Source organism: Ammospiza nelsoni, chromosome 1 (assembly GCF_027579445.1).
Source record: "Ammospiza nelsoni isolate bAmmNel1 chromosome 1, bAmmNel1.pri, whole genome shotgun sequence".
Lineage (NCBI taxonomy): Eukaryota > Metazoa > Chordata > Aves > Passeriformes > Passerellidae > Ammospiza > Ammospiza nelsoni.
In genome coordinates this window covers 65,416,709-65,428,094 of record NC_080633.1, presented here as the reverse complement: position 1 = coordinate 65,428,094, position 11,386 = coordinate 65,416,709, and the positions used below count along the sequence as shown (strand labels likewise).

Sequence of the window (11,386 nt, the reverse complement as noted above, 5' to 3'; positions counted from 1 at the left end):
ATGCCACCACTAAGCGGTGAAAAACCTGCACCTGCTGTTTCTCTTGCTTACACCAATCCACTCACTAGTGACAGCACCACAGACCTCCCGGTGCCGTTTCTCCTGCCGCGTTCTCCACGCTCCTCGTCAGGGGCAAGGGAAACATCCCCCTCATGCTGTCCCTTTGGGGAGGTTCAGCGTGGATAACTTGTGTCCCCGGGGACGGAGTGGCAGGACAGACGCAGGCTCTGCTCGGTGGTGCCAAGCAGTAGGTCAAGAGGCAAGGGGCAGAAACCGATTCACAGTAACTTTCACGTAAATACGAGGAAAAAAAACTACTGCGTGAATGACTGCTCGGACTGGAACATGGTGCCCACAGAGGTGGGGTCTCCCTCACTGTGAAGAAAGGAAGTGTCCGGATGCAGTCCTGTGCCATGTGCTCTGGGACGACACTGCTTGAGCGGAAAGGTTGGATCAGATGACTCACTGTGGTCTCTTTCAACCTGAGTCATTCTGTGAAACGCCGCGGGAAGAGGGGAGACGGCGGTGGAAACACCCGCGGCGAGACCCGCACAGACCTCCGCTGTAGCCCTCAAGGCGTCCCTGAGCTGCGTCCGGGGACAGCCGTTTCCCCCGCCACGTCCCTCTGCGGGTCGCGGCAGATCCCAGCGTGCGCTTTTCCCGCGCAGCCGGCCCGGCCCGGCCCCTCCCGCTTCCCTCGGAGCGGGGGCGGTGCGCGTGCGCGGGAGCGGCCGGGCCCTCGGCCCGGCGCCGCTTGTGTGACGCGCCCGCGCGGGCTGGTGACGCGCGCGCGGCCCGGGGCGGCCGCCGTGTGGTTGGTCGGCCGGGCAGGGGGGTGCGGCGGCGGCGGCGGCTCGGGCCGCGGGCGGGCGGGCGGACAGCGCGCGGGGCGCCGCCGCCGGGCGGGAGAGCGCGAGCGAGGAGCGGCGGGCGGAGGGATCGCGGAGGGAACGCGGGGAAGGAAGAGACGCGCGAGAGGGAGAGACGCGCGAGCGCGCGGGTAGGGGCGGGGCGGAGGCCGCGGAGGAGCCCCCCGCGCGCGCGCCAGAGGCCGCGCGCGGCGCGTGGCGGGCGGGAGCGGCGCGGGGGGAGAGAGGCCCGGCCGGGCGCGTCCCCGCGGGGACGGTGACAGCGACAGCGCTGCCGGGCCGCGGCGGAGCACAGCGGCCGCACCAGGAGGAGGAGGACGAGGCCGCCGGCGGGCCGGATCGCATCATGGCCTCGGGCGGCGGCGGCGGCGGCGGCGGCAAGATCCGGACCCGACGGCACCACCTGGGAGCCGCGAAGCCGCCCTACGCGAGGGGCAAGCAGCAGGTGAGGTCGCGGGTCAGCCCCGTGAAGTCCTTCCCCTCCTACCCCGCTCGTCTCCCGGCGCTCCCCTCAGCGGCGGCAGGAGGCGCCCCGGAGGCCCGACCTCTTCCCTCCGCCACCCTCCCCCCTCCGCTCTCCACGCAGTCCCACGTGCGCGGCTTCGGGCCGGGGTTTCCCGGTGGAGCGGCCCGTGAGGAGGAGGAGGGAAGGGTTTCCCGCCGGGGCTGTGGGGATTGTGGGATTTCCGGGAGCTCACCCCGCTCCGGCGCCGCCGGGCTGCGGGGGGATTTCGCCTCCCCTTTGTCTCCCGCCTGTCCCCCGCTAGGCAGGAGCAAAGGCGGGAGGAGGAGGAGAGGGCGGCTGGGAAGGGGTAGGTGCGCATTCCCTCTCCTCGCGGTTGGAGCGGGCTGGCTCCCGCTCCGTGGGATGCTCGTTTTGTCTCCGCGCTGCCCGGTTAAATCATGATTAAATTGATCTTAACTGGGTTATCAAGTTAGAGTCACTCGTCAGATTTAAGTGCATCGCTTCTAATATTTGCTTTTCTTGACGAATTCCAGGTTCCAAATGAGTCTGTGAGGGTGCTGGGTAGTTAGGCATCTCCCATTGTGGTTTCTTTTTTTTTCCTTTTTTTTTTTGGTCGGATGCTGCCTGCAGAGCCCTTAGGTTTCTTCACCCCTTCCTTATGCCTAAACATGCTGGTGCAATACGAGCAAAATGTAATTCATGAGGCGTTTGTTATTCTTTGTATTGTAGGACAGAGTAGATAGATAACATTAAAAAAGCAGTTTTTAAATTGCAGTACATAGATCCCGTGCCATTCAGAGTGGCTGCAGGGAGTAGAAGCAAAGATTCTTCCCAACTCCTGTTTGTCATAGAATTTCAAGATGCCTGGAGACAGTGCTCTGCAAATGCCTTTCACGTGTATTTATGAATCTGAAATTGACTGTAAAACCAAAGCGTTTACATTATTAAATCGGTAATGTAAGCCAGGAGATTAAATACTATATGTAAAATTGAGCTTGTGTTACGCATAAATTGTTGTTCAATTAGTTTTTATTATTTGGGAAGTACTATACTTAATCCTTTGTATAGCACACTGATCAGCAGTGTTGTCCTTGTAAAGCGGGCAGGGTGACGCTTCATCCAGAGAATCACTGCACTTCACTTGCAGAGCAAACGTTGAAAGCTCATATGTGAACGACAGAGTAATGTTGAAATTGCAATATCCTGCACGGTGTAGATAACCGATAAAACAGATTAATTTAAAATAATTATGTGAGATGACTGTCTGATTATTCTATTGTCTCTTACCTGTGTGTGTTTTCTAGTAGGTTTATTTGAACAATGGGGCAAAGCAAACACTTGCTTGGGGGGGGATATCTGTGGGATTCTGCCCAGAGCATGGATGCTGCAAGTCAAATACATCAATCAAATTTACAAGTAATATATTAGGATAAATAGTCAAACAGATAGGTGTCAGATATGTGCATTTATTGTAAGGAATGGCTTTTTAACCCTATATATCTTGCTAACATGCATTACATAGAAAGATGAGCTCTGGGTAGATAGCTTACTTGAACCGGAATTAATTGATAAGCGTTCTTATTTTCAATATAACATCCCCTCTGCAGAAAGTGTTCTGTGGTTTGGTGTTGTCTCTCAGTAATGAGTTTGGGAAGACATGGAAGTGCTCAATGCCGTCTGGGCATGATCTGCTCCCCAAACTATTATCAATAAGGAAGCTCATAGAAGTACTGTATTAAAACTGTTCTGAGTGCTTGGGGACAGGACTGCAGTCCTGAAAACTCAGTCTCTGATCACCAAGCTCCGAAGGTGCCTAAGCACTGAATGCCATGTTGCTAATACCTGTAAAATCTTAGGATGTTTGTTTCTTTTCCAGTTGTATGAAGATGAGTAGCATGATGCCAGGCTTACAATAGTAGGCCTGTTGTGTGTTTTTCTGAAGTTGTTATGCTTTCTTGATGTTGTTATTTTGCCATAGTCTCCCAGGGAGCTTGGTCAGGTGGGAATTCTCCAGTCGTGCCCAGCGTGCTGCAGAGTCAGTCTTCCATTAAGTGCAGCAACAGCTTTAGAAGACATTTGGAAGAGGAGATGCTGCTGCTTTTCAAAGATGATTAGCTAAAGCATTTGTTCAAAATGTGGTAGACCCTGCTTCAGATTTTTTTTTTTGCCTAGAGACATCAACCTACATCTTCCACTTTCTGGGCAAATATCCCAGTTGCCAAGCTGTGTGTTGTCTTTGAGTTCTTCTGACTGAAACTGTGTTATTATCCAGAAAAAGAATGTGTGATTCATTGAGCCAGGAAGAGGATGTATAAGATGTTACTTTCCTAGAGTGGAGACATACAGCCTCTGATCCATGATTTCAGAAGTTATTTGTTTAATATATTCTGGAATAAACATGGAAAGTGCAGAACTTCCTGCCCTTTTCTCCCCAGGTGCCTGATAGAGCCATATTTCATTATGTTGGTGTGTGTGGTTTTTTAACTGTAAGAGTCTTTTTTTAAACCAGTCTCAAATAGGAGGGATGAACAGATGCTGCTTGGAGGATGTGACTTGCAGCCTGTATTTTCTCTTGGAAGATGGAGCTATGAGTAGATTTCCCCCACTAGTGAAGAAACTAAACCACAGTATTTTCTTTTCTGGGCTACCATCCTGCTTTATAAAAAGTGCACTGTCAGCAGCTGCATAATTAAACCAAGAAACAAAAAGTAGTAGCACCACAAGGTAAGGACAGTATCCACTCACTTACCATGAAGATCTGAGGTGGGAGAGTCACATATCAGAATGAAAAGAGCCTTTTTGTGTCTCTTTGGAGGCTGTTCTTGGAGTAGGATGGTGGAGTTCTTCCCGTTGACTATGCTTTCCTAGGGGTAGAGCGTTGACAGCTCCACACGGAATGCACTGAGTGCCAAAGTACCCTGCCTCCTCCTGCACTTGTTAAGGAGGAGGCACTTGGGTTAAAATTACAGTTTCTCTGAGAACTAAGCTCATGCCAGGTGAGGGAGCTGCTGTATCCAGCATCTGGGTTTCATCTTCCAGATGTGGCCCCCGTGTTTCTAAGTGCTGGTTTGTCCTGGTCATTTGGATAGACCGATGGTGGGAATTACCGATGCGGATGTGTTAAATGGGAGGGATGTTTGCATTGCTGGCTTACTAAACTGCTTCTAGAAGAGTATTTGTATGTTCCTATTGTTAATTTTATGTTTAATTTTGTGCTTGTGTGTGTGTGCTGGTTTAACTTGGAGCAGTGCCATTCTCATCCAGGTAACAGATTTCAGAGATTTTAAGTGTGACTTAAAGGAGAAAAGAATAAAATAACTTCCTGTCGTATTTTTTTTTTTATTTGAGTATTAAGCATTCAGATGAAGGAGTCAGAGAACTTTGGTTCTCCTGCACTTTTATTTAAACTCATACAGGCAGATTTAAGCATGAGAAGAAACCAGTTACCTGAAAAGTGTTTATAGCCTTCCCATAAACTTCTATATTCACGTTAAGCTTTAGGTTAGAGCTGTTTGATATTAGAGATAATGTCTGTACATTAAAACTTCTGCCAAGGAGTGATGTTTTCCTTTTTTCCTACATGTGTATGTGCCAGTGGATATTTATAGTGTAGATGTCCAAATCCAAAGATGTTTTCCTTGATGAAACCAGCGTAAGTCTGTGCATGTATTGTAGTTGGTCTTGTGCTGATGTAGTTAGGACATAGCCTGACAAAGGGGACCAGAAGGCCACTGGAAGCCACTTTCGTAGGCCTGGGTCATGAAAGGCTCTCTGGATTTGTGAGTTTCACCAAGTCACTTGAGACATCATATAAGGTTCTTCCCAGAGGGACTAGGTACAGGACTGGGAACTGAACACACTATGCAGCAGTGTCTAAAGCATTGCATTGCTGCCTGCTGCTGTCTTGAAGGTGGGCCTTGCTTGGCAGTGACTGCAGGCAGTGGGCAGAAGGGATCTTACAAACCACCAGGTTTATTTTGTGAGGAAATTTTGAAACTTTGCTTAAGAGTTCCTAGAGAATCATATTGAGCAATGTAACCTAGGTAATGTTTCATAGGCCTTAAACAGGAAAATGATAATTTAAAAAGTCTTTATTAAGAATGTCCATATGGACCTACACAAATACCATTGTATTAACTCCAGTCAACAGGATTGCACCTTGAAGCACTCTTAACATGGTTGTATTTGTATGCAATTCTGCTTGATTTGGTTTAGTAGTAAGCTAGCACATTGAGCTAAAACAAATATATTTGGAGAAATGTTTAATGTGTATTTAAAGATTTTTTTTATAAGATGGGCTGATAGTCAACATCAGAAGTTTTGTCTTTGTCCCAGCAATATGATACTGTATTGGCAAAACAGGTGTTGAAATTTGGCACTTGGCTTTCTACTGCTACTGTAAACAAAAATGTATTCTAATTGGGAAGAACTTATAACACTGAGATATTGACAGTTTTCTCTCATTTAGGCTAGCAGTACTGTACACTTGTACAAATTGTCGATGATGATTGCTGTAGCATTTCATTAATATTCTAGGGTTTGTTTCAAAGTGTTGTTGTGACAGTCTTGTAGACTGTGAAGTGTTGGGGACAAACAGTATTAATGAGTGGTATCTTAGGAAAAGAAAAAAGCAGATGAAATAATTGAGTGTGTTAGCTGGGACACTGCAAATTGTCTTTGGTTGCTGGCAGCACATCACTTCCTTGGAGTTATTTATTCCTCCAGTCAGTAATTAGAACCAGTTCTTGCTCCCCTGCCATGGACAAACTGAGCTGCTGCTCAACGATGATTGATTCCAACAACTCGGCAGGACAGAGTTCAGAATCTTTTGTGCGCCCAAAAATGTTTGAGCAAAAGTATTGCAGGTTGCTGCAGGTGGTGGGCTGCCATAGCATTACGTACTGAATTCATAACACACTGGGATGACTGGCTCAGTGGTCATGGGGCAAACGGTGCATGTTGTTTACCTGGACTTTAGCAATGCCTGCAGCATGGTCTCCCATGTGATCCCTGTTGTCCACTTGGTGAAATACAGACTTGTCAGGTGGACCGTAAAATGATTGGAAAATTGGCAGGACCATTGATCTCAAAGGGTTGTGACCAGCAGTACAAAGATCCAGTGGCAGCCAATTGCTAATAGAGCTCTCAGAGGATGATATTGAGGCTGATGCTGTTCCATGTCTTTATTGACAACCAAGGAATGCCATGGATCCTCAGCAGATAATACTAAACCCTTGGGAACTTCAGCCCTGTTGCCTAATGAAGAATGGGGCTGCCATTGAGGGAACTTGGCAGAAGTGGGCTGCCAGGAACCTTGTGAGTTTTAATAAAGGCAAATGTGAAGTCCTTCATCTGGGACAAAACAACCCCACCGACCTGCTGGACAGCAAGTTGAATGTGAGTCAGCAGTACGCTCTTGAGGTAAAGAGGCCAGCTGCATACTGGGAGGTATTAGTAAGTGTGTGGGAAGGATGTAAAGGGAGTTGCTTTTTCCCCTGCATGCAGCACTTCTAGGACTGCATCTGGACTGTTGTGTCTAGTTTTGTCCTCTCCAGTTCAAAAAAAGACAAGGAAAACATACAAGAGTGAGTCTGGTTGGGAGACATCAAAATCATAATGGCTTAGAGAACTGAGTGTGTTCAGATTAAGAACAGCAAATACCTAATAAGACTATAGAGAAGGTGTAGCAAGCTCTTCTAGGAGATTCATAGCAATACAAAGGGACAATGGACTCAAGAAGCCAAAATGGAAATTCTGATTTCATAATAGGAAAAATCTTTTAACTGTGAGAGTCGCCAGCATATTGGAAGAACTGCCCAGAGATGTCTCAAAACCCAGGTGGACCTGCTGGTTTTGGCCGTTCTCTAAGGAGGAGGTTGTAGTAGTAGGTGGTGCATGGGGTGCCATGCAACCTCTGTGTGTGTGGTTCTGTCAGAGCTGCTGCAGCTGGACCACAGAGCACACACAGGCGGTTTCAGTGTAAATGTCACTGTTCCTCTAGGTTGGCAATCCTTTTGCTGGTCTATCCTCTAATTCTGTCTTTGGGATTGTGCTGTCTCTTGAGGATAATGCCTCTGTCTCACTGTTGCAGTTTTTCCAGAGTAAATTGAGAGCTTGCCCTCAAAAAGAGAGTAACTAAGAGGCTTTTTTCTAGGGTTGCTATTCTGCTGACCAATTTTTAAATATTCTTCTGTCTTCTTAGTGGCAGGTCATGTGATATACTTTTCCATTTTTTTCTGCCATTAAACTGTAAAAATCTCGTATTTTTTGCTTTTTAATGTTCTGTGTAATCAGTTCAGTATTTATTGTACTGCCCTTGGCTTGGTGCAACCCCAGTACCAGTGCAAGCTGGGGCACGAGTAGATGGAGAGCAGCTCTGCCAAGATTTGGGGTTGCTGATGCATGAGAGGCTGTGTATGAGTTGGCAATGTGTGCTTCCAGAAAGGCAAACATATCCTGGGCTGCATCCAAAGCAGTGTGGCCAGCAGGCTGAGGGAGGGGATTCTGTTCTTCCACTCCTCTCTGGTGAGGCCCCACCCGGAGTATTGCCTGCAGCTCTGGGGTCCTCAGGACAGAAGGACAGGGACCTGTTGGAGTGAGGGCAGAGATGGGCCTCAAGGATTGTCAGGGGGCAGAAGAGCCTCTGCCATGAAGACAGGCTGAGAGAGTTAGTGCTCTTTAGCCTGGAGAAGAGAAGGTTCTGGGAAGACCTTATGAACCCCTTTGAGAACATAAAGGGGACTTAGACTCCTTTAACTGAAGGAGGGTTGATTCACACTGGATGTAAGGAAGAAGTTTTTAAGAAGAGAATGGTGATACGTTGGAGAGGTGTTGCCTAGAGAGTTTGAAGCTCCGCTCCTGGAAACATTCAAGGTCAGGTTAGATGGGGCTCAGAGCAACCTGATCTAGTTGAAGATGCCCCTGCTCATTGCAGGGAAGTTTGGACTAGATGACCTCTAAAGGTCCCTTCCAACCCAAAACATTCTGTGAGTCTGTATGTGTTGCACTTAAGTGTAGGATTTTTGAATGGTTTTGGCTTGAGACTACTGTGGTTTTTTCAACTGAAACATGAGTTCATCTTTGCATTCCCGTTTGCTGGGATGAAGTGCTTGGGCTAACACAGATACACCAGCATGCATTGAGTCCTACACCTGTGAATAGCACATACACAATTTGTGAATACATGAGGCACTAGAAAACTTTCCTTCTCTGCTGAGGCTATTTAAGGTCTTCTTGATGGTTGTGCTCTTGGAAAAAGTTGTGTGACAGTGTCTTGGGGAGCTGGCTGACTTTGCTTTTAGTTGTGATTGTATTTTGAATCAAATATTTTTGAAGCAGATATGTCACAAAACTCTTTCCCCTATTAGAGCTCAGGGCCTGGTGACTTCCAAGACTGAAGTAAACCAAGCAAAGAGCTCAACTGTTCAGTTGTCATTTTCTTTGAGACTGAATTACAGTGAGGCACTGAAATATTTATAGTAATGAGATATAAAATCGGTGAGACTGTAATACAGGTGCACTTGTAATTGAAATTATCCTAAGCAAAACAGATAAAAACAAGGCTTAAACTGATTTAAATCTAGCTGTGTTCGGGAATTGCTGTGGTGCAACCAGATACGTATTAAATTTATCGATATCAGTGCATGTGTTCTAATGTCAGCCCTCGGTATTTGTTACTAAACTTTCTTTACAGAGTTGTAGAATATATACATATTTGTAAATGATTTTTTAGTGACCTTGAGTCACTAAAAAAATAATCTCTACATGCCATGGCAATTTTTCATGTTGCTGGTAAGAGAAGTGTCTGAAGATACCGGTTCTATGTTTAAAGTGAGGTGCTCTTGGTTGTGTCAGTTGCAGTGCGATGAAAAAATACAGCCAGAAAGACACTGCTGCCTCTCACAACAGATTATTACTGCCCTGCAGCAGAGTTGAGGCTACCTGGGCTTTACAGTTTCAGAATATTACCTTAAAATGTCAAGGAATGTAACAGTACCCCTCACTGCTCCAGCTAAAGCAACTGTGTCCAAAGGTCGTTGCTTCCGTTTCTCTTAAGCACCAATTCTTAATTCACCAAACGTTTTAGAATCTTGTTAGGAACTGTGTGCACCAGGGTTAGATGTGTCCAGTTTAAAGTAATTGCAGGTTATGCTGGTTAGATGAATTGTGAGGCGTAACTTTTGTATGGTGCACAATGTCTGTGGATGAAACTTAAAAGGTAGGAAGGCTTTGAGTTTTGCTGAAGTACCGAATTATCACAGCAAATAACTAAATGTCATGATGTAGTTACCTGTTTTTAATTTACCTGTTAAAATTTGTGAATTAGATAACGTATTGAGGGTGCAACAGGATTGGCTGTAGATTTTGCAAAATGACTGGTATGTGCTATTATCAGCTCAGTTTACAGATCAACATGGACAGAAAAGATACTTCAGAGGGAGCATGTGAATATTTTGCTGGTTTTTGCTAATACTGGTTTATCTTGAAAAACTTAATTCCAGTCTTCTGTTTTGATGACTGTGTTCTCCAAAATGTCAGGAGTGAGATTTTGTAGCTTAGTTTTGTGAAATATGCTTCAAATCTTCAAACCTTATCCTCAGTAGGAAGCACTGGACATAGAGATGGACATTGGCAAGCTGCAAGTGGATCTCAGATGGCTTTTAACTGTTGCTTCAGGCGTTGCTGCAGAATTTGGGCTGCTCGTTTTTGGGTTTAAATACATAGTGTGTCCTCACCACTATGTGCCATAGTGTGATGGTACCATGTTTTGTTTGTGAGTGCTTTCAGGCAAAATAACTTTGAAAATGTTTAGTTCTTTGTGCATTGTGACAGGTAGCAAATTTGTAGTGTGGGGTATGATGCATTGATAGCCTTTGTATGCATGAACTCCTTGGCTATAAATGCAGGAAAGATGAAGACTTTGCCATTACCAGTTATGTTTGGTGATGTTGAAATATGTTATGAATTGCATCTTAATGTGTATAGAGTACCTGTAAATAAGGTAAACAATTTTATGTGCAAATAATGTATTTAAATCCTAAATATAAAATGTATGTTATATTTTGCAAAATCTGATAACTTGTGCTAATGAATTTGTAAAGACCATCTGTTGCCATGGGATATGTACTTCTGATCATTCTAGATTTAAACTTGTCCTTGTGGTTATGTCAGAAATAAAAGTAGTAAGTTTAGACTGTGGTTTCCTTATAGGAAAGAAATTCTGAGCAGCATTTCAATTAATATAATTCTAGATATTGCTTATGAAATTTACCTGGGGACACACTGTAGCAGCTGGGATGAGCAGTCCTCAATTAAAAAGTACTAACTACTTGGAATTCCTTCTTAAATTGGGAAATAAAGAACTTTAAAACTGCTTTTAAAGTTGTAAGAGAAAATAGTGTCATGAATCTTAAATGTTTTGGTTTTGCTGCTGATAGATTTCCATCTCAAACTGTAATAGTGAATGTACTCTACAGCACCCATTGCTGATTGATGCTGAGAGTTAACTAGTGCCTGTGTAGTGCTTCTTAAAAGGAAGAGAGAAAGGTACCTTGTACTTTGTGGTGTGTTTTGTAATGTTGTCACTGTGTCAGCTGAAGGTGGACAAAACTTCAGATAAAAACCATTCAGCGTCACAAGGATTTAACCTAGTGTGTTAGGCACTGATTTATCTCTCAGAGCACATACTGTTGTTTTGCTCTCAGTTTTAAGTGATAATAATATATACAGATGTGCATACAATGCCAGAAAATACCTGAATTTCCCTGGAACCTTTATTTTAAAGCTAACTAGACTAAGGAAAATAAGGCTCACTTAAGCAATAAGAAAGAAATACACACGCATCTGGTAATATAATCCTTTCTTCAAGACTTTCAGGAATAAATCTGAACTAGTCCACTTGCCTTAAAGAAAATTGTTGTTTTTCAAATGTTGCATAATTAATAACATTCCTGAAACATATTGTTCATATTAAGTCATAAGTTTTATTGTCTTTTTTCTAAATGAAATATCAAACTCTGCTGTCCTACATCCAAATTGAAGCCACTCCCTG

The 11,386-nt window shown here is 45.0% G+C and overlaps 1 protein-coding gene across 2 annotated transcripts in view; it reads left to right on the top strand.

The window, feature by feature from the left end:
• The first annotated feature begins 1,089 nt into the window (after nt 1-1,089).
• The window catches only part of NUP153 (nucleoporin 153), a 43,917-nt gene continuing 33,620 nt past the window's right edge, over nt 1,090-11,386 (top strand). For both annotated transcript variants that reach the window (XM_059469941.1, XM_059469933.1), the window contains exon 1: nt 1,090-1,314. In XM_059469941.1, coding sequence (XP_059325924.1) covers nt 1,216-1,314 — 99 coding nt within the window. In that variant the 5' untranslated portion in view covers nt 1,090-1,215. The remainder of the gene's footprint in view (nt 1,315-11,386) is intronic.